Source organism: Mauremys reevesii, linkage group 2 (genome assembly GCF_016161935.1).
Source record: "Mauremys reevesii isolate NIE-2019 linkage group 2, ASM1616193v1, whole genome shotgun sequence".
In the NCBI taxonomy this organism is placed as follows: Eukaryota; Metazoa; Chordata; order Testudines; family Geoemydidae; genus Mauremys; species Mauremys reevesii.
This window is the reverse complement of record NC_052624.1, coordinates 1,136,171-1,156,598: the sequence shown is the minus strand read 5'-3', so window position 1 is coordinate 1,156,598 and position 20,428 is coordinate 1,136,171. Positions and strand designations below refer to the sequence as shown.

Below are 20,428 nucleotides of genomic sequence, written 5' to 3'. Positions count from 1 at the left end.
CTGGGGGGGCTCGGGGCTGGACACGGGGTGTGTGGGGCCTGCAGACACGGGCCGGCACTGCCCTGCTCTGGGGGCGCTCGGGGCTGGACATGGGGTGTGTGGGGCCTGCAGACACGGGCCGGCCCTGGCGTGTGCTGGGGGCGCGCGGGGCGGGACCCGGGGTGTGTGGGGCCGGCCGACACGGGCTGGTGCTGCCCTGCGCTGGGGGCGCTCGGGGCTGGACACAGGGTGTGTGGGGCCTGCAGACACGGGCCGGCGCTGCCCTGCGCGGGGGGCGCTCGGGGCTGGACGCGGGGTGGGGGGGGCCTGCGGATACGGGCCGGCACTGCCCTGCGCTGGGGGCGCTCGGGGCTGGACACGGGGTGTGTGGGGCCTGCAGACACGGGCTGGAGCTGCCCTGGGCTGGGGGCGCGCGGGGCGGGACATGGGGTGTGTGGGGCCTGCAGACACGGGCCGGCGCTGCCCTGCTCTGGGGGCGCTCGGGGCTGGACACGGGGTGTGTGGGGCCTGCAGACACGGGCCGGCGCTGCCCTGCGCTGGGGGCGCTCGGGGCTGGACACGGGGTGTGTGGGGCCTGCAGACACGGGCCGGCACTGCCCTGCGCTGGGGGCGGTCGGGGCTGGACACGGGGTGTGGGGCCTGCAGACACGGGCCGGCGCTGCCCTGCGCTGGGGGCGCTCTGGGCTGGACACGGGGTGTGTGGGGCCTGCAGACACGGGCCGGCACTGCCCTGCGCTGGGGCGGTCGGGGCTGGACACGGGTGTGGGGCCTGCAGACACGAGCCGGCGCTGCCCTGCGCTGGGGGCGGTCGGGGCTGGACACGGGGTGCGGGGCCTGCGGACACGGGCCGGCACTGCCCTGCGCTGGGGGCGCTCGGGGCTGGACACGGGGGGTGCGGGGCCTGCAGACACGGGCCGGCACTGCCCTGCGCTGGGGGCGCTCGGGGCTGGACACGGGGTGTGTGGGGCCTGCAGACACGGGCCGGCGCTGCCCTGCGCTGGGGGCGCTCGGGGCTGGACACGGGGTGTGTGGGGCCTGCAGACACGGGCCGGCGCTGCCCTGCTCTGGGGGCGCGCGGGGCTGGACACGGGGTGTGTGGGGCCTGCAGACACGGGCCGACACTGCCCTGCGCTGGGGGCGCTCGGGGCTGGACACGGGGTGTGTGGGGCCTGCAGACACGGGCCGACACTGCCCTGCGCTGGGGCGCCGGGGCTGGACACGGGTGTGTGGGGCCTGCAGACACGGGCCGGCGCTGCCCTGCGCTGGGGGCGCTCGGGGCTGGACACGGGTGTGTGGGGCCTGCGGATACGGGCCGGCACTGCCCTGCGCTGGGGCGCGGGGCTGGCCATGGGGTGTGTGGGGGCTGCAGACACGGGCTGGGGCTGCCCTGTTCTGGGGGCGCTCGGGGGTGTACACAGGGTGTGGGGCCTGCAGACACGGGCCGGCGCTGCCCTGCTCTGGGGGCGCTCGGGGCTGGACACGGGGTGTGGGGCCTGCAGACACGGGCCGGCGCTGCCCTGCTGTGGGGGCGATCGGGGCTGGACACGGGTTGTGTGGCCTGCAGACACGGGCCGGCACTGCCCTGCTCTGGGGGCGGTCGGGGCTGGACACAGGGTGTGGGGGGCCTGCAGACACGGGCCGGCGCTGCCCTGCGCTGGGGGCGCTCGGGGCTGGACACGGGGTGTGTGGGGCCTGCAGACACGGGCCGACACTGCCCTGCGCTGGGGCGGTCGGGGCTGGACACGGGTGTGGGGCCTGCAGACACGAGCCGGCGCTGCCCTGCGCTGGGGCGGTCGGGGCTGGACACGGGGTGTGGGGCCTGCAGACACGGGCCGGCGCTGCCCTGCGCTGGGGGCGCTCGGGGCTGGACACGGGTGCGGGGCCTGCGGACACGGGCCGGCACTGCCCTGCGCTGGGGCGCTCGGGGCTGGACACGGGGTGCGGGGCCTGCAGACACGGGCCGGCACTGCCCTGCGCTGGGGCGCTCGGGGCTGGACACGGTGTGTGGGGCCTGCAGACACGGGCCGGCGCTGCCCTGCGCTGGGGCGCTGGGCTGGACACGGGGGTGTGTGGGGCCTGCAGACACGGGCCGCGCTGCCCTGCTCTGGGGCGCGGGGCTGGACACGGTGTGTGGGGCCTGCAGACACGGGCCGCGCTGCCCTGTGCTGGGGGCGCTCGGGGCTGGACACGGGGTGCGGGGCCTGCAGACACGGGCCGGCACTGCCCTGCGCTGGGGGCGCTCGGGGCTGGACACAGGGTGTGGGGCCTGCAGACACGGGCCGGCGCTGCCCTGCGCTGGGGGCGCTCGGGGCTGGACACGGGGTGTGTGGGGCCTGCAGACACGGGCCGGCACAGCCCTGTGCTGGGGGCGCTCGGGGCTGGACACGGGGTGTGTGGGGCCTGCGGACACGGGCCGGCGCTGCCCTGCGCTGGGGGCGCTCGGGGCTGCACGCGGGTGTGGGGCCTGCAGACACGAGCCGGCACTGCCCTGCGCTGGGGCGCTCGGGGGCTGGACACGGGTGTGTGGGGCCTGCAGACACGGGCCGCGCTGCCCTGTGCTGGGGCGCTGGGCTGGACACGGGTGCGGGGCCTGCAGACACGGGCCGGCACTGCCCTGCGCTGGGGGCGCTCGGGGCTGGACACAGGGTGTGGGGCCTGCAGACACGGGCCGGCGCTGCCCTGCGCTGGGGGCGCTCGGGGCTGCACACGGGGTGTGTGGCTTAGGAGTAGGTCCCTTCCGGGGGCGCGCGTGCAGCATTCAGCCGGCCCACGCTGGCTGCGGGGCCCTGGGCTTTCCTGACACCTCAGCCTCAGGGGGAGGCCCTGGCTCCGAATCAGCTGCCTACGCCAGCAGGGCTGCAGGAGGGGAGGAAGCCCGGCCCGCGTGTCCCGGCCTCGCTGAGCAGTACAGGGCGAGCGCTGACACGCACCCTGCCCCAGGGACCAGCTAACCTGCCGCACAGATGGGGAATCAGGTGTAGAGCTGGGAGAGAACCCAGGAGTCCTGACTGCTGCCTCACCCCCACTCTTACCACTAGACCCCTGCTCCCAGGGCGGGGCTAGAACCCAGGAGTCCTGGCTCCCAGCCCCACACCCTCCCCATTGTGTGCCGGGCAGGGGCGTGGGAGTCACTCAAAGGTCCCCGGTTCGTCCCCTGCAGAGGAAGTGACTGTTGCCGGTCCCGGCCCGGAGCTCAGTCGAGCCGGGGCTCAGTCGTGGCGCGATGGGGAACCTGCAGGGAGTGCTGCACGAGCCTGCCCGCACCTGTGCCCTCAGCCTCTGCTCCCGGCAGCGGGGCTCTGTGCCCGAGGATGGCGCCGGCTGCGCCAAGGCCAGGTAAGGGCCGAGGGGACACCGGGGTGAGCTGCCCTGCCCTGCCCACAGCCCCGTTCTCCCAGGCCCTGGCACTGGGCTGGCATTCAGGGGTGCTGGGCGCCAGTTCCGGCTCTGCCACATGCTCCCACGGGACCCTGGGCCAGGGGGTGACAGCCCGGCCCTGCCCCCAGGCTCCAGGGAGCAGACACCCGACAGCGGGGAGATGCCCAGACGCTGCGTGACGGACACCAGAAAAGTGTCCCAGAGATGGGTGTGAGAGACAGAACCTCCAGCGACCCCGAGTCCCCCCCGACAGCGCCCCCACTGATCCCCCTACAGCACCCCCCACTGAGCCCCCCACCCCTCCCCTGACAGCACCCCACTTAGCCCCTGACCCTCCCCGACAGCACCCCCACTGAGCCCCCACCCTCCTGACAGCGCGCCCACTGATCCCCCGAGCCCCGACAGTGCGCCCCACTGAGCCCTGACCCTCCCCCGACAGCGCCCCCACTGAGCCCCCGACCCCCGACAGTGCCCCCCACTGAGCCCCTGACCCTCCCCCTACAGCGCCCCCCACTGAGCCCCCGACCCCGACAGTGCCCCCACTGAGCCCTGACCCTCCCGACAGCGCCCCACTGATCCCCATGCCCCTCCTGACAGCGCCCCCACTGAGCCCCTGACCCTCCCCGACAGCACCCCACTGAGCCCCGACCCTCCCCGACAGCGCCCCACTGAGCCCCGACAGCGCCCCACTGATCCCCGACCCCGACAGTGCCCCACTGAGCCCTGACCCTCCCCGACAGCGCCCCACTGAGCCCTGACCTCCCCGACAGCACCCCCACTGAGCCCCCGCCCCTCCTGACAGCACCTCCACTGAGCCCCCGACCCTCCCCGACAGCGCCCCACTGATCCCCCGACCCCCGACAGCACCCCCACTGAGCCCTGACCCTCCTGACAGCGCCCCCACTGAGCCCCCGCCCCTCCCCGACTGCGCCCCCACTGAGCCCCCGCCCCTCCTGACAGTGCCCCCACTGAGCCTGACCCTCCCCGACAGCGCCCCTGAGCCCCCGCCCCTCCTGACAGCACCCCCACTGACCTCCCAACCCCGACAGTGCCCCCACTGAGCCCTGACCCTCCCCTACAGCGCCCCACTGACCCCCACACCCCGACAGCGTCCCCACTGACCCCTGACCCTCCCTGACAGCACCCCACTGAGCCCCCGACCCTCCCCGACAGCGTCCCACTGACCCCCAACCCCGACAGTGCCCCCACTGAGCCCCTGCCCCTCCCCTACAGCATCCCCACTGACCCCACACTCCCGACAGCGCCCCACTGACCCCCGCCCCTCCTGACAGCACCCCACTGAGCCCCTGATCCTCCCCCGACAGAGTCCCCACTGATCCCCTACGCCCCCGACAGTGCGCCCCACTGAGCCCTGACCCTCCCCTGACAGCACCCCCACTGACCCCCCCATGCCCCTCTCCTGACAGCGCCCCCACTGACCCCCCGCCCTCCCCGACAGCGCCCCACTGACCCCCGCCCTCCCCAACAGCACCCCACTGATCCCCGACAGTGCGCCCCACTGAGCCCTAACCCTCCCCTACAGCGTCCCCACTGACCCCCACACCCCCGACAGCGCCCCACTCACCCCCGCCCCTCCCTGACAGCACCCCACTGAGCCCCGCCCCTCCTGACTGCACCCCACTGAGCCCCCGACCCTCCTGACAGCGCCCCACTGACCCCCTACGCCCCCAACAGTGCCCCCACTGACCCCTGACCCTCCCCGACAGCGTCCCCACTGACCCCCGCCCTCCCTGACAGCGCCCCACTGAGCCCCGCCTCCCCCGACAGCGTCCCCACTGACCCCTACGTCCCCGACAGCGCCCCACTGACCCTCCTGACCCTCCCCGACAGCATCCCCACTGACCCTCCCCGCCCCTCCCCGACAGCACCCCACTGAGCCCCGCCCTCCCCGACAGCGCCCCACTTAGTCCTGACCCTCCCCTACAGCGCCCCACTTAGCCCCGCCCCTCCCCTACAGCACCCCCACTGACCCTCCTGCGCCCCCGACAGCGTCCCCACTGACCCCTGACCCTCCTGACAGCCCCACTGACCCCGCCCCTCCCGACAGCCCCCACTGAGCCCCCGACCCTCCCCGACAGCGTCTCCACTGACCCCTGCCCCTCCTGACAGCACCCCCACTGAGCCCCTGACCCTCCCCGACAGCGTCTCCACTGACCCCTGCCCCTCCCTGACAGCACCCCCACTGAGCCCCCGACCCTCCCCTACAGCGTCCCCTGACCCCCGCCCCTCCTGACAGCGCCCCACTGAGCCCCTGACCCTCCCCGACAGCGCCCCCACTGAGCCCCTGACCCTCCCCCGACAGCACCCCCGCTGAGCCCCCCGCCCCTCCCCTGACAGTGTCCCCACTGACCCCCCCGCCCCTCCCCTGACAGCACCCCCACTGAGCCCCTGCCCCTCCCCTTGCAGCCCAGCACACCCAGCTTAATGCTGCGCTGGAGGGTTGGGGCCGGCCCCGACGGAGGGGAGAGCCCCCACCTGGCTCCCTGTAGCACAGTGCCCCCTAGAGGGAGGGGCGCTGCTGGGGGCAGGAGGGGTGGTTCTGGGGGGCCACGAGGGGCGTTGCTGGGGACAGGCGGGGAGCTGCTGGGGTGACAGAAGGGGCGTTGCTGGGGAGGTAAGAGGGGTGTTGCTGGGGGGACAGGAGGGGAGCTGCTGGACGGAGCAGGCTGCTGGACAGGCAGGAGGGGTGTTACTGGGGGCAGGAGGGGTGTTGCTGGGGTGGACAGGAGGGGTATGCTGGGGCGACAGAAGGGGTGTTGCTGGGGGGACAGGAGGGGAGCTGCTGGGGGGAGCAGGCTGCTGGGGGGAAGGAGGGGTGTTGCTGGGGTGACAGAAGGGGTGTTGCTGGGGGGGTAAGAGGGGTGTTGCTGGGGGGACCGGAGGGGAGCTGATGGGGGGACCGGAGGGATGCTGCTACGGGTGAAGCTCTCACACAGGGTCCCCTCGCTGACTGTGCCCCCCCCACTGCCCCCAGCTCTGTGCCCGTCCGCCCCATTGAGCCCCCGAGATACTCGCGGATCAAGAACTGGGAAGCAGGTACCATCGCCTACGACACGCTCAGTGCGCAGGCCACGCAGGTGAGGGGGCGCCGTGGGGCACGTGGGGTGCGATGCCAGGCCTGTGGGAGGGGGCTGCAGTTGGGCTTGAGGAGCTGGGTGCCAGGCTGCTGGGGGGAGTCCAAGCCTCTGGCTCCCTGATCTCGGGGGGCTGTGAACCTCGGGGGCCGGACCAGAGCTCAGCCAGAGCCCCTGCAGCTCCTGAAACGGGCGACTGGCCTGGAGGCTGCTCCTGTCCTGGGCCCCACTGGGCCTGGCCCCTCGTTCCCGACCCCATTGTCCTTCTCCAGCTCTTCCACCAGCCCTGGGAACTGGCTCCCTCACGCGCCATTTCCTCGCAGGTCCTCTGCCCACCCTGTCCCGGACTCCCAGGACTTGGCTCTCGGCTCCATATGGTCCCCAGGGGGAACCCCCATCAGGGCGACAGCCCTTCTCGGGGGGCCACTCTCTCTTTGGGGTTACACCCCTCGCCTCCTGGGCCTGCACCTCTGAGCCTCCAGCAGCCTGGCTCTGCCATGGGCCCTGCTGCCCCCAGCCCCAGAGGGAGCAGTACCCCCCCGATCTCCCCTCCAAGAGGGAGCAATGCCCACCAATCTCCCCACCCCCAGAGGGAGCGATGCCCCCCCAATCTCCCCACCCCCAGAGGGAGCTATACCCCCCTGAGCTCCCCCCCCGCCCGAGGGAGCAGTACCCCCCCCCGATCTCCCCACCCCCGAGGAGCTATACCCCCGAGGAGCGATGCTCCCCGATCTCCCCACCCCCTGAGGGAGCAATGGCCCCCCCCGATCTCCCCACTCACAGAGGGGTTGATGCCCCCTGCTCTCTAGCCCGGAGCGATGCTCAGCCAGCGTAACACAGGAGGTTTATTGAGCGTCTGAACCCAGCACAGGAAACTCTCAGGGTCTCAGGCCTGGTCTCCCTCAGCCCAGCACATCCCAGTCCCCCTGCAGCCAGGTGGGATCTGCCTGCTCCCCCTCTCCAGCCCAGCACATCTAGGTCTCTCCAGGCTCCAGGGGGGCTCTGCCTGCTCTCTCCTCCCAGCCCCGAGCCCCCCCTCCCCCGCTTCCAGCTGGGCATCTGATATCACCTGCCCCCAAGCCCCACCTCTGTCCTTTGTCTTCTGTCCCAGGTAAACAAGTCGCCTGGGCCTCCTCCCCTCTCTGCTTCTCCTCCCTCGGGCTGGAACTGGCTGGTCAGGTCACGGGGTCCTCTCCCCGCAGTCCATTGTCCTCCCACTGGCCAGAACCGGCTGATTGCCAAGCTGGTCGCTAGGTCCTCCATCTCCCGGCTGTTGTCCGGGGTCCCGACTGCTGGGCGAGGTCACACCTGGCCCTTTCTAACAACAACCCCCACACCCACCCTCACCCCTTCGTTACACACGCAGCAGACAGGGAAACTGAGGCATACACTGTATTCATGCAAAACATTAAGAAGATCCCCCACTTCGTCACATCTCTTCCCCCTCCAGTCTGAACTGAGCGGGGTCACTCCAGCCGGTGACCTGGGGAAGTTCAGGGTCCCTTCTCCGGGACAAAGCGTTGGCTAGAACGTTTGAACTTTTATCAACATGGACCAACATCCACCTCATAACCCTGGGGGTCAGACCCCATCTTAGGGCTGGGCATTACCCCTGTCAGTTGGTGCAGCCCTGCCCTGCATCTGAACTTGTCCACGTCTGGGTCTACCCCTGGGTTAGAGCCTCCTTCAGTGCACAGAGCGACCCGGCACTGCTTGGCCCAGGCTCCCCCGGCCAGCTGACCCGTCTCACACAGCCCCATGGTGGGAGCTGAAGTGGGGCACGAACCTCCAGTGGTGCCCTGCCTGCCATCCCATGAGAGACCTGGGCCTGCTTCTTGCTTTGAGGAACGGGCCAGTCTCTGATCCCCCTCACCTTGGCCGGCTCTGGCTTTAGACAGACGCTTCCTGCCCTGTGTCCCAGCCAGGTACGACACCTCTGCCATCTCCACCTTCCCCTTCCAGTCTCTAGAGTCGTCCAGCATCCTGGTGCCCCAGTCCCTCCTCACCAGGACACGGTTCTCCCCAGCTGGCCTGAAGACACACGTTATTCATGCTCTCCCTGGCACACTCCTCCACACCCCTCAGGAACTGATCCCCCAGGCGCTGGGAGTGGCAGGTGCCCCCTTGAGGCTGACAGGCAGGACCAGGAACCCCAAAAGCCCCATGGGGTGATGGGAGCAGATTCCATCCCAGCATCTGGGTGCCAAGGTACCTGCCCGTAGCCTTTGGTGAGATCCCTGGTATTGAGGTAACTTGTTTAGGATCTTGTGAGGCTGAGGCCTGGGCCAGGCATCGGGCACGGTGATGGCATTGAGCTTCCGAGAGTCCACAGAGTCTGATCGACCCATCCTTGGGGACTGTGACGGTGCGATTCTGGCGGGACCCAACTGAGAGTGCCAAATCAGGACCAATTGCTCAAACAGGGCAGTCACAGCCCTAGGCTGGGGTTTTCCACCTCTAAGGCAAACCAAACCAGCCAGACAAAAAGGACTTTGGTCTCACCCCACTGGCTAACCACAAGTCACACAAGCAATTTCCTTAGACACTCCAGTCTCCCAGCATCACCACCAGTGCACTCGTCCTGGGGATAAATGGTTATGAAAACCAACACCCCAATAAAAGAAAAAAGGTTCCCTCGATCCCAAAGGACCAAGCCCCAGACCCAGGTCAATATACACATCAGATCTTACCCACAAATCACGCTGTTGCCAATCCTTTAGAATCTAAAATCTAAAGGTTTATTTACAAAGGGAAAAAGGTAGAGATGAGAGGTAGAATTGGTTAAATGGAATCAATTACATACAGTAATGGCAAAGTTCTTAGTTCAGGCTTGCAGCAGTGCTGGAGTAAACTGCAGGTTCAGATTAAGTCTCTGGAATACATCCCCCACTGGGATGGGTCGTTCAGTCCCTTGTGTAAAGCTTCAGTTTGTAGCAAAGTCCCTCCAGAGGTCAGAAGCAGGATTGAAGACAAGATGGAGATGATGCATCAGCCTTATATAGGCTTTTCCAAGTGTAAGAATCTCTTTGTCCACACTGTGGAAAATTACAGCCAAAATGGAGTCTGCAGTCACATGGACAAGCCTCTGCATACTTTGCTGAGTCACAAGGCGTGTCTGCCTTCTCTCCATGGGTCAATTGTGTAGCTGATGGTCCTTAATGGGCCATCAAGCCAGCTAGGCAGGGCTAACACCAGCTTGTCTGGGATATTTCCCAGAAGCAGAGCATAATACAAAATACAGATAGTACAGAGCCAATACTTATAACTTCAACTACAAAATGATACACAGACATACAGACAGCATAATCATAACCAGCAACCCAGAACCTGGTCTTAGACACCTTATATGACCCCCTTTACTTAAGATTTGGTGCCACTACAGGACCTTGGTTGCAACCCATGTTCTATATGGTCCCCATTTATATCAATAACGTCACAGGGACCAGCCCCCCGGGAGAGGCCCAGGGCTGGTGGGTGGCTGGACCTCCCCTACAGCCAGCGTGTCTCTGACCTTTCTGGCCAGGGCCTGGGCTGTTTCCTGGTGACTGGGAATGGGGAACACCTGGTGGGTGGGTGATTTTTGTCTCCCCTCCCCCATGGACAGCTAGATTAGTGAGCCCAGGCCGGCTGGAGGGCAGCAGCTGGGAGGGACGCGGCCCCTCTGCTTCCTGCCTATGGGCAGGGTTAGCTGGGCAGAGGGGGCTTGATTCCAGCAGGAGGCTGGCTCCTGTCTCAGGGAAGAGACCCGCTGGGGACCCCCCTACACTGCCTTCTCCTCCCCGTGCCCACACACAACCAGCACCCACTGCTCCCTGTCAACGTGTGGCTTCATTGTGTCCACATGGGACACGCACCTGACTGGGCCGCGCCAGGACATGACTCACCTGTCACGGGGTCCCCGGGCGCTGCTCTGGAGCTGCTCCCCACAAAGCCAGGCAGGACCCTGGGGAGCCTCCTCTCCCTCGGAGCAGCCTGTCTGCAGGGCAGGAAGCTCCCACGGCTTCACCTCCTGGGTCTCTCCTTGGAGCATTCAGCATCCTCTGCCCCTCCGTGCGCTTCCCACAGCGAGTCCGCCCAGGCGGGGTCCTGGGGGGGCCACAGGGTCCTGCCCCCCCACTTCGCAGTCAGACGTGACTCTCAGCCAGCCGGGGACACAGAGGTTTATTCGATGACAGGAACAGGGTCTAACACAGAGCTTGTAGGTACCGCGAACCGGACCCCTCGGCCGGGTCCATGGGGGGGGGGCAGTGAGCCAGACCCCCACGTCTGCACTTCACTCCTCGTCCCCAGCCAGCTCCAGACTGACTCACTCTCCAGCCCCCCCTCCTCTGCTCAGCCCCTTTCCCGGGCCAGGAGGCACCTGATCCCTTTGTCTCCAGCACCGTTAGCCTCCCCTGCAGGGGGAAGGGCCTGGCCATTAGCCGCCAGGCGACAGAGGGGCGGCCAGGAACCCCCCCCCCGGATTCAGAGGGAGCACTAAGACCAGCCCCCCTCCCTCACACCTCCCTTTTGCTGAGCTGCTGAGCGGCTGCTCCTGTGCAGCCCTTCTAGGCAGGCCGGGAGGACCCAGCTCGCTGCCCCTTTCCGGGGTGGGGGGACGGCCAGGCAGCTGTTTGCACCCAGATGAGCGTATTACAACCGTCCCCCGCGGGGATCCCAGGGCTCGGGGCACCGGTGGGGGGAGGGGGCCCTGACGCACCGGAGCTGGGGTCCATGCCGGGTCTGACCCCAACAGCCCCCCAGCCTCAGCTCTGCCTGTCTGTGCTCCAGGAGCTGCCCTGCGGCGGGAAGCGGTGTCTGGGCTCCCTCATGTTCCCCAAGCAGATGGTTTGCCAGGCAGACGAGGGGCCCCCAGCCAAGGAGGGGCTGCTGCCCCTGGCCCGGGACTTCATCCACCAGTACTACAGCTCCATCAAGCGGTGAGTCGCCCCCCCCTCCGCGCCCCCTCCGCAGGGACTGCCACAAGGGAAGCCCAGCAAACCACCAACAAAGCCCTCCAAAGCCCAGGACTCGGGGGGCGGAATTCAGCTGCCCAGACGCCTGCTGGGGAGGTAACACAGCGGGACCAGCGCTGGGGGCAGCTTCCTGCTGCAGGGGTGGAGAAGGTGCCTGAGGGGAGGCTGCTCTGCCTGGGATGGGACAATAGGGAATTTGAAATCGGAAGAAGGATCCTGCAGGGTCAGTTCTGGGCCGCGTTTATTGAAGATACAACAATTAGCATATGCATTCAATCACACCACACACACACACACACACGCTGTCCCGCCAGTCGATGCTACAGGTACCAGTCCAGAGTCCGGATCAATCTAGTGGCCAGCTCGGTTGATCACGGGTAGGGAAGAGCCGGGTTCCGACGGTCGCGACACGATGCTCCAGGGAAGTCTTGGCAGGACGAACCCAAAGTTTTATGGCAAAGTCCCTGTTTAGACAGTGATCTTCCTTCATTGGGACCAGTGAGTTTTGCGCTGTCACGCTGTAATTAATTGTTGTTTGACGAGTGCTCGGCTTTTACATTTTTTTTGTATTGTTTTTAGGGAGTTACCCCAGCCTGGTTTACGGATATCTTGTCCCCACCGATAGGTGCTTGTTTTATTTTTAGCGTTGTTAATTTGCCCTTTTTTGACAGTTCAATAGGGGCGGGTTGTAATTTGCTGGCGCTCTTGCGTCTGGTTTTGGTTTTTTCCCAGAACATCTGGCTCGGCGATGGCCTTTACATTTATATTTTACACCCACATTCCTCATTCACACACAACACAGGACTGATTTACACTGAGCATTTTGAACAGGAACATCAAGTTGCAACGCACAAGAACACAATCACGACATCCTTTTACTGATTTTCACATGCTAAACCTACAACAAAGTGGTGACCTTAAAATGTCTCTTACTGCCTTGAAATCAGCCCAGACACAGATTCCGGCTGAGACGGCCCATTAGGCCACCCCTTCTGCTATTTAGAAAGGGTGGCTGGCAGGATATGGTTAAATCACACACCAATACATTTACGACATGCTACATTATTATTTTTTATTTTAAATTATATTAAATTCATACATAAAATCCTCCTACTACAGTGGGTTCCGTAGCTGCCAGGCCTGCCCTGCCCCACGTGGCGGGGTCCAGAGCTCCTGGGCTGCCCTGCCCTTCCCAGCCCTGCAGTGGGGTCCGCTCTTGGCCCCACTCTGTGGAGGGGTCTCTGGGCGGGGCAGGCTGGGCATAGGGGTGGGGGGGCTCAGTGGTTCTCAGCTTGTGGCCCACAGTGATAAGTAGGCTGAGAACCCCTGGTCTAGATAATACGTGGTCCTGCCTCAGTGCAGGGCCTGGACTAGCTAACCTATGCTTCTCTGGTGCGCCCACACCTTGAATACTGTGTCCAGCTCTGGACACCCGGCCTCGAGTGGAACTGGAAAAGGGTCAGAGAAGGGCAGCAAAGAGGACCGGGGGATGGAGCAGCTGCCACACGACGAGACACTAAGAAGATTAGGGTTGTTCCGCTTGGACAAGAGACGAGTGAGGGGATGCGATTGAGTGACTAAGGCTGTGTTATTTACCCCTCACATGACAAAATCCAGGGGCCACTGGACAAAATTAACAGGCAGCAGGTTTAAAATGAAGCCAAGGAAGGACTTTGTCACCCAATGCCAGGGCTGCTGGGACAGTCTGTGTAGTGGGGGTGCCGAGAGCCACTGAACAAAACTGTAACCCTGGATTCGTGGAAACCACTTCAAACCAGGGGGGTGCAGCAGCCCCCACCCCCCACGAGTCCCAGGACCTCTGCCCAACACACAACCAGTGGAACTCACTGCCAGGGGATGTTGTGAAGGCCAAGACTATAACTGAGTTCAACAAAAGAACTAGATCAGTTCCTGGAGGGTAGGACCATCGATGGCTATTAGCCAGGATGGGCAAGGACACCACCCCATGCTCCGGGTGTCCCTAACCCTCTGCCTGCCAGGAGTGGGGAGTGGGCGACGGGACGGATCACCCCACACTGTCTGTTCTCTCCCCATAGGGCTGACTCCAGGGTCCACATGCAGCGGCTGCAGGAGGTGGAGCAGGAGATCGAGGCCACGGGCACCTACCAGCTGCTGGAGCCTGAGCTGATCTTTGGGGCCAAGCAGGCCTGGCGCAACACCGCCCGCTGCCTGGGCCGCATCCAGTGGAACAAGCTGCAGGTGGGGAGGGGGCACCACAGCTGCCAGCTGGGTTAGTACGGGGCTGTGCCAAGGACAGGGCCCCAAGAGCTCCTCCTCACCCCCAGGCAGGGACCCCCCCCCAGGGTTCCCCCTCACCCCCAGGCAGGGACCCCCCCAGGGTTCCCCCTAACCACCCAGGCAGGGACCCCCAGGGTTCCTGCTGCCCCCAGGACAGGGACCCCCCAGGACTCCCCTCCCGCCCCAGCAGGGCCCCCTGGGGTTCCCGCTCCAGGATCAGGGCAGAACAGGCCCTTCCATGCCACTCATGGTGAGTGCTGGTCAGGGAGGACAGCGGGGCCTAGGGGTTAGAGCTGGGGGATGTCATGCAGCAGGCCCGAGGGGCTGCTGCTCTGCCACTAACTGCTGCCCCCTGAAGGTGTTTGACGCCCGCGACTGCGCCAGCGTCCAGGAGATGTTTGGCTTCCTGTGCACCCACCTCCAGTATGCAACCAATCGAGGCAACCTTCGGTGAGATGCCTGCCTCCCCGGGCCCGTCCCCCATGGGACCCCCCACGCCTCCCTGGGCCTGTCCCCCTTGGCACCCCCCACACCTCCCTGGGCCTGTCCCCCTTGGGGCCACCCCCAACCCAGGCCCGTCTCCCATGGGCCCCACCTGCCTCCCTGGGCCCGTCTCCCATGGGCCCCCCCAGCCTCCCCGGGCCCGTCCCCCATGGGACCCCCCACGCCTCCCCGGGCCTGTCCCCCATGGGACTGCCCACGCCTCCCTGGGTCTGTCCCCCTTGGGGCCACCCCCAACCCAGGCCCGTCTCCCATGGGCCCCACCCGCCTCCCTGGGCCCGTCTCCCATGAGCCCCACCCTTCTCCCCGGGCCCCACCTGCCTCCCCGGGCCCATCCCCCATGGGCCCCACCCACCTCCCTGGGCCCGTCTCCCATGGGCCCCACCCGCCTCCCCAGGCCCATCCCCCGTGGGCCCCACCTGCCTCCCTGGGCCTGTCCCCCTTGGGGCCACCCCCAACCCAGGCCCGTCCCCCATGGGCCCCACCTGCCTCCCTGGGCCCGTCCCCATGGGCCCCACCCGCCTCCCCAGGCCCGTCCCCCTTGGGGCCACCCCCAACCCAGGCCCGTCTCCCATGGGCCCCACCTGCCTCCCTGGGCCCGTCCCCCGTGGGCCCCACCTGCCTCCCTGGGCCCATCCCCCATGGGCCCCACCTGCCTCCCGGGGCCCGTCCCCATGGGCCCCACCCGCCTCCCCGGGCCCATCCCCCATGGGCCCCACCCGCCTCCCCGGGCCCATCCCCCTTGGGGCCACTCCCGACCTAGGCCCCCCCATCTCCCCAGGCCCAACCCCCATAGGGCCACTTTCCTTCCCGGGCCCACCCCCCCTGGGCCCACCCCTCACAGGGCCACCCCCCATCCGGGCCCACCCTCCATGGGGCCACCATCCACCCAGGCCTTTCCCCACGGGCCCACCCACCTCCGCAGGCACACGCCTACACGGCCACCCGCCTCCCTGTTCCCACCCCACACCTGGGCCCATGCCCCCGGGCCACTGGCCTCCCGGGCCCATCGCCCCGGGCGGCTCTGACCCACGCCTGTCTCACAGGTCGGCCATCACCATCTTCCCGCAGCGCGTGCCAGGCCGGGGCGACTTCCGCATCTGGAACAGCCAGCTGATCCGCTACGCCGGGTACCGGCAGCCAGACGGCTCTGTGCTGGGGGACCCGGCCAACGTCGACATCACCGAGGTGGGGCAGCCGTGCCTGACCCCCAGGGCCCCCTTCCCGCAGCCCCGCCCCCCCTGCAGCACAGCCCCCTGCACTCCAGCATCCCCCGATGAGCCCCTCACCCCACACTCAGCCCCCAGCCCTGCCCCTCCCCCGCTCTCAGCCCCCAACCCTGCCCCTGCCCCTGCCCCGCTCTCAGGCCCCAGCCCTGCCCCTCTCCCGCTCTCAGCCCCCGGCCCTGCCCCACTCTCAGCCCCCAACCCTGCCCCTGCCCCACTCTCAGCCCCAGCCCTGCCCCTCCCCCGCTCTCAGCCCCCAACCCTGCCCCTGCCCCACTCTCAGCCCCCGGCCCTGCCCCTCCCCTGCTCTCAGCCCCCAACCCTGCCCCTGCCCCTGCCCCGCTCTCAGCGCCTGCCCCTGCCCCACTCTCAGCCCCCAACCCTGCCCCTGCCCCTGCCCCACTCTCAGCCCCCAGCCCAGCTCAGCCCCTCCCGCTGTCAGCCCCAACCCTGCCCCTGCCCCTCCCCCACTCTCAACCCCCGGCCCAGCCCCTGCCCCACTTTCAGCCTCCAGCTCAGCCCCTCCCCTGCTCTCAGCCCCGGGCCGGGCTGTGTTCACAGACTCTCCCCTTGCAGCTCTGCATCCAGCATGGCTGGACGCCTGGGCACGGCCGCTTTGATGTCCTGCCGCTGCTGCTGCAGGCGCCAGACGAGGCCCCGGAGCTTTTCCTCCTGCCGCCCGAGCTGGTCCTGGAGGTGCCCATCCAGCACCCCACGTAAGTACTGGGAGGGGCAGAACCCTCCCTGTCCCGCAATGCAGGTGCCAGCTCCTGCTGATCCCTTGAGCAACTTGCCTAGTAGTGTGCTGGGGGACCCTGGGCACAGGCAGTGCCGGGGGCAGCGCTGAGGCTGGGGGAGGTGCCAGGGGGCAGCGTGGGGCTGGGGGCAGTGCCAGGGGGCAGCACTGAGGCTGGGGGAGGTGCCCGGGGGCCGCGTGGGGCTGGGGGCTGTGCCTGGGGGCAGCGCTGAGGCGGGGGGAGGTGCCAGGGGGCAGCGTGGGGCTGGGGCAGTGCCAGGGGGCAGCGTGGGGCTGGGGCAGTGCCGGGAGGCAGCGTGGGACTGGGGGCAGTGCCAGGGGGCAGCGTGGGGCTGGGGCAGTGCCAGGGAGCAGCACTCGGGCTGGGGCAGTGCCAGGGGGCAGCGTGGGGCTGGGGCAGTGCCAGGGGGCAGCGTGGGGCTGGGGCAGTGCCAGGGAGCAGCGCTCGGGCTGGGAGCAGTGCCAGGGGGCAGCGTGGGGCTGGGGCAGTGCCAGGGAGCAGCACTCGGGCTGGGGGTGGTGCCAAGCGGCAGTGCTGGATAAAGGGGCAGTACAAGGGGGCAGCGTGGGGCTGGAGCAGTGCCGGGGAGCAGCGTGGGGCTGGGGCAGTGCCGGGGGCAGCACTGGGGCTGGGGGTGGTGCCAGGGGGAAGCGCTGGGGCTACGGGTCCCAGTGATGGGGATTGGGGATCATAGAATCATAGAATCTCAGGGTTGGAAGGGACCTCAGGAGGTATCTAGTCCAACCCCCTGCTCAAAGCAGGACCAAACCAAACTAAATCATCCCAGCCAGGGCTTTGTCAAGCCTGACCTTAAAAACCTCTAAGGAAGGAGATTCCACCCCCTCCCTAGGGAACCCATTCCAGTGCTTCACCACCCTCCTAGTGAAAAAGTTTTTCCTAATGTCCAACCTAAACCTCCCCCTCTGCAACTTGAGACCATCACTTCTTGTTCTGTCATCTTCTACCACTGAGAACAGTCTAGATCCATCCTCTTTGGAACCCCCTTCCAGGTAGTTGAAAGCAGCTATCAAATCCCCCCTCATTCTTCTCTTCTGCAGGCTAAACAATCCCAGTTCCCTCAGCCTCTCCTCATAAGTCATGTGTTCCAGCCCCCTCATCATTTTTGTTGCCCTCCGCTGGACTCTCTCCAATTTATCCACATCCTTCTTGTAGTGTGGGGCCCAAAACTGGACACAGTTCTCCAAATGAGGCCTCACCAGTGCTGAGTAGAGGGGAATGAGCACGTCCCTTGATCTGCTGGCAATGCCCCTACTTATACAGCCCAAAATGCCATTAGCCTTCTTGGCAACAAGGGCACACTGTTGACTCATATTCAGCTTTTCGTCCACCGTAACCCCTAGGTCCTTTTCTGCAGAACTGCTGCCCAGCCATTCGGTCCCTAGTCTGTAGCAGTGCATGGGATTCTTCCGTCCTAAGTGCAGGACTCTGCACTTGTCCTTGTTGAACCTCATCAGGTTTCTTTTGGCCCAATCCTCTAATTTGTCTAGGTCCCTCTGTATCCTATCCCTACCCTCCAGCGTATCTACCACTCCTCCCAGTTTAGTGTCATCTGCAAACTTGCTAAGGGTGCAGCCCACGCCATCCTCCAGATCGTTAATGAAGATATTGAATAAAACCGGCCCCAGGACCGACCCTTGGGGCACTCCACTTGATACCGGCTGCCAACTAGACATGGAGCCATTGATCACTACCCGTTAAGCCCGACCATCTAGCCAGTTTCTATCCACCTTACCGTCCATTCATCCAGCCCAGACTTCTTTAACTTGCTGGCAAGAATACTGTGGGAGACCGTATCAAAAGCTTTGCTAAAGTCCAGAAATAGCACATCCACTGCTTTCCCCTCATCCACAGAGCCGGTTATCTCATCATAGAAGGCAATTAGGTTAGTCAGGCATCACTTGCCCTTGGTGAATCCATGCTGACTGTTCCTGATCACTTTCCCCTCCTTTAAGTGGTTCAGAATTGATTCCTTGAGGACCTGTTCCATGATTTTTCCAGGGACTAAGGTGAGACTGACTGGCCTGTAGTTCCCTGGATCTTCCTTCTTCCATTTTTTAAAGATGGGCACTACATTAGCCTTTTTCCAGTCATCCGGGACCTCCCCCGATCGCCATGATTTTTCAAAGATAATGGCCAATGGCTCTGCAATCTCATCGGCCAACTCCTTTAGCACCCTCGGATGCAGTGCATCCGGCCCCATGGACTTGTGCTCGTCCAGCTTTTCTAAATAGTCCTGAACTACTACTTTCTCCACAGAGCTGGTCACCTCCTCCCCATACCGTGCTGCAGAGTGCAGCTGTCTGGGAGCTGACCTTGTCTGTGAAGACAGAGGCAAAAAAAGCATTGAGTACACTAGCTTTCTCCACATCCTCTGTCACTAGGTTCCCTCCCTCATTCAGCAAGGGGCCCACACTTTCCTTGACTTTCTTCTTGTTGCTAACATACCTGAAGAAACCCTTCTTGTTACTCCTAACATCTCCGGCTAGCTGCAACTCCAAGTGTGATTTGGCCTTCCTAATTTCACTCCTGCATGCCTGAGCAATACTTTTATACTCCTCCCTGGTTATTTGTCCAATCTTCCACTTCCTGTAAGCTGTTTTTTTGTGTTTAAGACGAGCAAGGATTTCACTGTTAAGCCAAGCTGGTCGCCTGCCATATTTACTTTTCTTCCTACACATCGGGATGGTTTGTTCCTGCAACCTCAATAAGGATTCTTTAAAATACAGCCAGCTTTCCTCGACTGCTTTCCCCGTCATGTTATTCTCCCAGGGGAGCTTGCCCATCAGTTCCCTGAGGGAGTCGAAGTCTGCTTTTCTGAAGTCCAGGGTCTCTGTTCTACTGCTCTCCTTTCTTCCTTGTGTCAGGATCCTGAACTCGACCATCTCATGGTCACTGCCTCCCAGGTTCCCATCCACTATTGCTTCCTCTACTATTTCTTCCCTGTTTGTGAGCAGCAGGTCAAGAAGAGCTTTTCCCCTAGTTGGTTCCTCCAGCACTTGCACCAGGAAATTGTCCCCTACACTTTCCAGAAACTTCCTGGATTGTCTGTGCACCGCTGTATTGCTCTCCCAGCAGATATCAGGGTGATTGAAGTCTCCCATGAGAACCAGGGCCTGCGATCTAGTAACTTCTGTTAGTTGCTGGAAGAAAGCCTCGTCCACCTCATCCCTCTGGTCCGGTGGTCTGTAGCAGACTCCCACCACAACATCACCCTTGTTGTTCATACTTCTAAACTTAATCCAGAGACTCTCAGGTTTTTCTGCAGTTTCATACCGGAGCTCTGAGCAGTCATACTGCTCTCTTACATACAACGCAACTCCCCCACCTTTTCTGCCCTGCCTGTCCTTCCTGACCAGTTTATATCCATCCATGACAGTGCTCCAGTCATGTGAGTTATCCCACCAAGTCTCTGTTATTCCGATTACATCGTAATTCCTTGACTGTGCCAGGACTTCTAGTTCTCCCTGCTTGTTCCCCAGGCTTCTTGCATTTGTGTCTAGGCATGTAAGATAACTCACTGATCGTCCTGCTGTCCCAGAATGGGGCTGGAGCCCTCCCCTCTTGCACTCACCTACTTGTGCTTTCTCCCGATATCCCACTTCCCCACTTACCTCGGGGCTTTGGCTTTGGGATGACTGTTCTGTCCCAGAACATCAGGGCCCAGCTGGGCTGGGGACAGAGGGAAGCTCCTGGGGAAACTAATCCTCCTGCAGCCTGGCAGGGAGGGAGCCAGGTCTAGTGGTTAGAGCAGAGGGCTGGGCACCAGGATGCCTGGGTTCCATTCCCGGCGGTGCTGTAGGATGGGCTGTGTGGCTTGGGGCGCGTCCCTTCGCTCCGTCCCGCCCGTGCCCTGAGTGTGGTGTTGGGCGCAGGCTGGCGTGGTTCGGGGAGCTGGGCCTGCGCTGGCACGCGCTGCCTGCCGTGGCCAACATGCTGCTGGAGATCGGGGGCCTGCACTTCCCGGCCGCCCCCTTCAATGGCTGGTACGTGGGCAGCGAGATCGGCATGCGCAACTTCTGTGACAGCAACCGCTACAACCTGCTGCAGGTACGGGCTGCCCCAGCTCCCCTGCCCCACTGCCCCCACTGCCTCCCAGCTCCCCTGCCCCCACTGCCCCCAGCTCCCCTGCCCCCACTGCTCCCCAGCTCCCCGTGCCCCCAGCTCCCCTGCCCCACCACTCCCCAGTTCCCCCACTGCCCCCCAGCTCCCCTGCCCCCACTGCCCCTCAGCTCCCC

At 64.9% G+C, this 20,428-nt stretch overlaps 1 protein-coding gene across 2 annotated transcripts in view; it reads left to right on the top strand.

Annotated features, from left to right (window-relative positions):
• Positions 1 to 3,210: 3,210 nt before the first annotated feature.
• Positions 3,211 to 20,428, top strand: part of NOS3 (nitric oxide synthase 3) — an 82,320-nt gene continuing 65,102 nt past the window's right edge. For both annotated transcript variants that reach the window (XM_039523661.1, XM_039523662.1), the window contains exons 1-8: positions 3,211 to 3,336; positions 6,374 to 6,476; positions 11,244 to 11,392; positions 13,486 to 13,648; positions 14,046 to 14,137; positions 15,235 to 15,376; positions 15,991 to 16,130; positions 20,066 to 20,240. In XM_039523661.1, the coding sequence (XP_039379595.1) occupies positions 3,224 to 3,336; positions 6,374 to 6,476; positions 11,244 to 11,392; positions 13,486 to 13,648; positions 14,046 to 14,137; positions 15,235 to 15,376; positions 15,991 to 16,130; positions 20,066 to 20,240 (1,077 nt within the window). In that variant the 5' untranslated portion in view covers positions 3,211 to 3,223. The remainder of the gene's footprint in view (positions 3,337 to 6,373; positions 6,477 to 11,243; positions 11,393 to 13,485; positions 13,649 to 14,045; positions 14,138 to 15,234; positions 15,377 to 15,990; positions 16,131 to 20,065; positions 20,241 to 20,428) is intronic.